The sequence below is a fragment of the Pieris rapae genome, chromosome 4 (assembly GCF_905147795.1).
Source record: "Pieris rapae chromosome 4, ilPieRapa1.1, whole genome shotgun sequence".
NCBI classification, from domain to species: Eukaryota; Metazoa; Arthropoda; class Insecta; order Lepidoptera; family Pieridae; genus Pieris; species Pieris rapae.
This window is the reverse complement of record NC_059512.1, coordinates 10,461,124-10,467,655: the sequence shown is the minus strand read 5'-3', so window position 1 is coordinate 10,467,655 and position 6,532 is coordinate 10,461,124. Positions and strand designations below refer to the sequence as shown.

The 6,532-nt window shown below is 46.5% G+C and overlaps 1 protein-coding gene across 1 annotated transcript; it reads left to right on the top strand.

Annotated features, from left to right (window-relative positions):
• The first annotated feature begins 191 nt into the window (after positions 1–191).
• On the top strand, positions 192–5,504 carry LOC123689144. The gene has a single exon (XM_045628021.1). The coding sequence runs from the start codon at positions 192–194 to the stop codon at positions 5,502–5,504; it is 5,313 nt and encodes a 1,770-aa protein (XP_045483977.1).
• Positions 5,505–6,532: the final 1,028 nt, after the last annotated feature.

Sequence of the window (6,532 nt, the reverse complement as noted above, 5' to 3'; positions counted from 1 at the left end):
ACCGAGGTTACTTAGGTTACCGCACGGGTGTTATCAAACGAACACGATTTAAACGTACCATACCGTGCGGGCCTGAGTATATCTGCGAGTGTCGTGGTGGGTGATTGGCTAACCCAATCAATAGTGGTCCTTCGAGCCGGATCCTGCAACAATAGTGGAGTGAATCAAGAAGTGAATATTGCGAGAAGAAAATGCCAATCACACGATCACAGAACGGGATGCAGCAAGGGGAATCGACGTTGACTGTTACCTCCGCCACTAGGTCCGAAGTTCGGACCACAGGCGAAGAGAAAACGATCGAGCAGTCCACGTCGACGAGCGCAGCCAGCCAATCAGAGCAAGCATTGACTCTGATACCAGCGGGTTATACCCGGCGGGCCGCATCGAGAACCGTATCAAAAGCCAGCTCAAGAAGACTAGCCGAGGCCAGAGAAGAGTTGGCTCGCTGCGAGCTGCGGGAAGCGCAGGCTGCAGCACACCTGGCCAGATTACGATTAGAAGCGGAAACGGAAGATGAAGACTCCGTTATAGAAGACGTCAACTATGACCATGAAGAAAAGGTAGCAAACTGGATGCGCTCATCGGAACAAAAGCCAGAAGAAATAGAAACAAAGAGCGACATTCGAGCAATAGCCAACGCAATAAAGGAAGTCATGACGAACCATGTAGCGCCGCAACCGAAATACATTCAAGAGCTGCCAGTATTTGAAGGGGACAGCTCCGAATGGACGGCGTTCCGAGTTGTATACGAAGATACATCTCCCATGTTCTCGAACGTTCAGAACATGGCGCGGCTGCGTAAGGCGATTAAAGGCACGGCGAGAGAGAGTATTAAGAGCCTCTTGTACTCAGAAGCGACGCCAGAAGAAGTAATTAACGCTTTACGCCGAAGATTTGGTAGACCCGACGCATTGGTGCTAGCCGAACTTGAGAAATTAAAAGCGCTGCACAGAACGACGGAAAATCCCAGCGACATATGCGTTTTCGCAAGCCAAATAAACAACAGTGTAGCCGCCATAAAAGGGTTGAAGAGACCGCAATATCTCTACTCACCGGAAATTGTGAAAATTATCATAGAGAAGATGCCTGCGATTCTGAGGTTCAGATGGTACGACTACACGGCTGCGAGGGAAGAGGAATCGTTCTCAGATATTCAAACAATAAGCGACTTCCTCAATTTAGAAGCAGATAAATGCGGCGCATTCGCGGTAATAGAAGACAGCAAAAGTGCACGACCGAGCGCAACGATAAGAAGACCAGCGAAGCAAACTACTTTTAATATTGCTGAAAAGAGTAGTCCAGAAGAAATCAAGTGCCCAGTTTGTGAATGCAACCATAAGCTCAAAGACTGCCAAAGATTTCTGAATGCAGCAGTCAACGATAGATGGGAAACTGTTAAGAGGCTTAAGGTTTGCTTCAAGTGCCTTGTTGGAAAGCATCGGAAAGAAAGATGCCGAAGACCACCGTGCAAGTTGTGTCAGAGATGGCACCACAGCTTATTACATGTGACATCGGAGAGAGAACAATGTCATGAAGAGGCAGCGACCGAGACAGCGACGGTCCATACAATTAGTACTCCGAAAGCTATTTTAAAGATGCTTAAGGTGGAGATCTACGGACCGACTGGGAGCAAACAGGTACTGGCGCTGCTAGATGAAGGCTCAACGGTGACACTGCTCGACGAAAATGTGGCTGCTAGCATCGGTATTAAGGGTCCTCGCGAAACCTTAAACATAGAAACTATCGGCGGCGGGCAAATGAAAAGTCACGACTCAATGATTGTAGACATCAAAGTGAAAGGGATAAGACAAGGCGAGACGAGTACACTCAAGCGGGCAAGAACTATCAAGGAGCTCAAATTGACCCCACAACTCGTTGATAAAACTCGACTTAAGAAGTACCATCACTTGCGGGGTTTACTGCAGGACGTGTGCTACGAAGCTGAGGCGCCGAAGCTGCTCATTGGCCAAGACAATTGGGAATATATTGTCTCGTTACAGATACGACGCGGAAAGCCAGGGCAGCCGGTGGCGTCAAGAACAAAGTTAGGATGGGTTATCCATGGCTTCGATAGCAACGGCGTGTCTCCGATCAATTACGTGAACACATGTGCACACGCAAGCGTCGTCGAAGATAAAATAGATCAGCTGGTGAGGGAACACTTTAATATTGAGTCTTTAGGAGTTCAGCCGAAGAAGCCGTCAACGGATATAGAACAGCGAGCACTAGACATATTGGAAAGAACCAGTCGACAATTGGAAGATGGCAGGTACGAGGTCGGTCTGTTGTGGAAAAGTGAAGACTTACAACTTCCAAACAATTACACAGCAGCTCTCAACAGATTTCAAGGCATAGAAAAAAAGCTGCGTAAGGACGCTAAGTTGAAAAATGAATATAGTGCGCAGATTGAAAATCTTTTGAAAAGCAACTACGCTGAAGAAGCACCAGTCGACTGCAGATCCAACAAAAAATGGTACCTGCCTCATTTCCCAGTGGTTCACCCTCTTAAAAAGAAGCTGAGAATTGTCTTCGACGCTGCGGCAAAATACAACGGAGTGAGCCTCAACGATGTATTGCTGTCCGGACCGGACTTACTACAGTCAATATTTGGAGTGCTACTGCGATTCCGCCAAGGCCCTGTAGCGATAGCGGCTGATATAAAAGAAATGTTTCTGCAGGTAAAAATATCGGAAGAAGATAGAGACAGTCTTAGGTTCCTATGGCGGAAAGACAAGGAAGAGCAAGTGAAGGAATACAGAATGTCATCAGTGATTTTTGGAGCCGCATCGTCGCCTTGCACCGCGATTTATATAAAAAACAAGAACGCAAAGGCCTTCTCACATAAATATCCCGAAGCTGCGCAAGCAATAGAGCGGAATCACTATATGGATGACTATCTGCAAAGCTTTCACAGTGTTGACGATTGCACACGAGTAATGCAGCAAGTTGACTTGATCCACAAGAACGCGCACTTCGAGCTACGAGGATGGGCGTCGAATAAAAAAGAGATCGTAGAAGCCGGTGGCGAACAGGAAGTGCACCTAGGTGAAAACGAAGAGAAGACCTTGGGACTGAGATGGCTGACATCAGAGGATTGTCTTGGATTTAGAAGCCAATTTAGAAGAATCCCTGACGAGATAGCACGAGGCATGCAGACTCCAACAAAACGAGAAGTCACGGGAGCTGTGATGTCTACCTTCGACCCACTCGGACTGCTTTCACCCATTCTCATTCAAGGAAAGAAGCTCATTCAAAAGATATGGCGCAGTGGTGTCGGATGGGATGACCAAATCACTGAAGACGACACCGAAGCTTGGAAGAGCTACCTAGAGCATGTCGGTAAACTAAAAGACATCCGCCTGCCGCGATGCATGTCACCATTTTGCACTGAGGGGGAGCTGCATACTTTCACAGACGCGAGTGAGACAGCGTATGCAGCCGCAGTATACTGGCGAACTAGAGGTAACGGAAAATACTTGATAAATCTCGTCGCAGCCAAGTCAAGAGTGACGCCTCTAAAACCAATTTCCATGCCGAGACTTGAACTGCAGGCAGCGTTGTTAGGAGCTAGACTTGCAGACTCAGTGGCCAGAGAACTCGATCTGCAAGTTACAAGGAAAACCTTTTGGACGGATTCGAGTGTTGTACTTTCGTGGATAAAGGCAGATCCCAGAACATTTAAGACCTTCGTAGCTCATCGAATTGCGGAGATAGAGGATCTTACAAAACCACAGGACTGGAGATGGGTGCCGACAGCGCATAATCCTGCTGATGATGCAACTAGAAGTCCACCGGAAGAATTTAACGCGGAACATAGGTGGTTCAAGGGTCCAGACTTTCTGTCAAAAGACGAAGAAAAGTGGCCAGCTCCGCGAAGTTTTAAAAAAGAAAAAAGCGAGGAAGACAAAACGACGGAGCAGGTGAATATACTTCGCCACAGTGAAATTACTCCGGTTCCTGAAAACTTTTCATCGTGGACAAGATTGTGGAGATCGACTGCCAGAGTACTACAATTCATCAATCTTTGCAAAGAAAAGAAGCTGTCGAAGCATGAGTGCTGCAATAAAAGTGCAAAAAAGAGGCAATTCCTTCCGATCGGTGAGATACACCTATTAAGAGCGGAGGAGGTTCTGATCGCCCAGTGTCAGCAAAACAGCTTTAAACAAGATATTAAAAATCTTATGCAAGGGCGAAAGACGGAGAATCAAAGCCAATTGAAAAGGCTAGACGTCACTATAAAAAATAAACTTATAAGACTACAAGGGAGAGCAAAAACAGTAGCGGGCATCGATAATGACTACTTAACACCCATTGTACTAGATGGCAGGAGCGTCATTGGTAGATTAATAATTAAACATTACCACGAGAAATACAACCATGGTAATCAAGCTACGGTAATGAATGAAATCCGCCAAAAATATTGGATGTTGGGCTTGAGATCAGTGCTGCGTAGTATACAACAAAACTGTCAACATTGCAAGCTGAGGAAAGGTAAACCATCGGAGCAGCCAGCGGGCAACTTACCTCAAGAAAGGCTGAGACATGGTGAGCCCGCTTTTACGTGTACAGGTGTGGACTACTTCGGTCCAATGCTTGTGGCGATTGGGAGGCGAAGAGAAAAGCGATGGGGAGCTTTATTTACCTGCCTGACCACAAGGGCAGTACACATCGAGATAGTGCCCAGCCTCACGACAGACTCTACAATAATGGCGTTAAGGAGATTCGCAGCACGAAGAGGGATGCCAAAAGTAATTTATTCCGACAATGGAACAAACTTCGTTAAAGCTAATAAAGAAATCCAAACCGCCATCGCGGAACTTAAAAAAGAGGAAGTCGTCACGGAAGCAGAAAAGGTTGGCGTACAGTGGAAATTTATTCCGCCTGGCGCACCGAATATGGGTGGAGCTTGGGAACGATTGGTGCGCTCAATTAAGGTGGCGCTAGACGTTACATTAAAGGAGCGCATTCCACGAGAGGAGGTACTGCATACGCTGTTGTTGGAAGCCGAACACATGGTTAATTCCAGGCCAATAACCAACTTAGCCGACAATTCGGAAGAAGAGGCGCTAACACCAAATCACTTTCTTATTGGGCGATCCAGTGGAGCTGCGCGCATAGGGCATTTTCCCGATGCCAAGCTGGTGGGCAGAGAAGATTGGAAGACCGTCCAACGACTCTCTGATCATTTTTGGAGGAGATGGCTACGGGAGTACTTGCCCACGCTACTGCCCAGAAAAATAACAGGCCGACGGGAAGGCGAGCAGCTGCAGCGAGGCGACGTGGTTCTTATCGTGGATCGCACTCTACCACGATGCACTTGGCCGAGGGGAATTATCGAAACCACGTACCCCGGGCCCGACGGAAGAACCAGAATCGTGGACGTCGCGACCAAAGGTGGAGTGTTACGAAGACCATCGTCGAGGATCGTGATCTTGGTGCCTGCGAAGTCGCCGTGCAGAAACGACGGTGCTGCGCACGAGGGGGAGAATGTTGGCGACTCATAAATAGAAATATAAATATATTATAAGTTAGGTTTGGAAATTGTAACTCTATAAATAGAAATTAAGTGCGACTGTTAAGAGTTATAAGTTAGACAAATTATGTATACAGATTTAAGTGAGAAATATGGTTCAGTTATGAATGTAAATATATTAAATAAATAAATAGAATACTTCGCCGAATAAAAGGGTCACAGCTCTCGACGCGGTATACCGGCGCAAATGTATATAAGCGTAGCTCTCGTCGCGGTATACTCGTGGAGTACTTAAGCTCGGCGCGGGCGAGTCTCGAGGCAGTCGCGGTTCAGACTTGACACGGTGCACACGCGCAGTCTCGGTTCAGACTTAACACGGTGCAGACGCGCGTAGAGACTCGGGCTCTTTCCTCTATCCCGTGACAACGAGCTGTGATCCAAGAATAATCGGCGAAGCAAGAAATAAGAACAAGGCGCAGTTTCACTTCAAGACAACATCTACAATTACGCACTAGCAGGGGTGCGTGGGTCGAGGCGGTACCAGCGTTACGTCGAGCCGTCTTGACAAACGAGTACGTAGTCAAACCCCACCGGTATACAAAGCCGCACCGAGGTTACTTAGGTTACCGCACGGGTGTTATCAAACGAACACGATTTAAACGTACCATACCGTGCGGGCCTGAGTATATCTGCGAGTGTCGTGGTGGGTGATTGGCTAACCCAATCAATAACTCCGTTTTTAAGTTGTGTGTATAATGTAATTGTTCAGATATTGTATTCATAACGGTTTTCGCCAATGTCAATTATGATTCAGAGAGAAGGTTTGGTTATATAATTTTTCAAAGCTTATGAGTCACTACAATGCTTTGAATTCCTCAGTAAGTGGAATATTTAACCAAAAAAATTTGGTTTTTGAAGTTATTGTTCTTCTGGCACATTAATAAAAAATGATGAGAGTAAATTTTTAGGATGCGCGCACACCGTCACGAAAAATCGACACCCTGAATTTAGCTATAGTAAAATTTTTGTGATATTTAAATAAACTTTATTTACATATCA

Coding starts and splice junctions, on each gene's coding strand:
- LOC123689144 (XM_045628021.1), top strand. CDS start 192: ATGCCAATCACACGATCACAGAACGGGATGCAGCAAGGGGAATCGACG.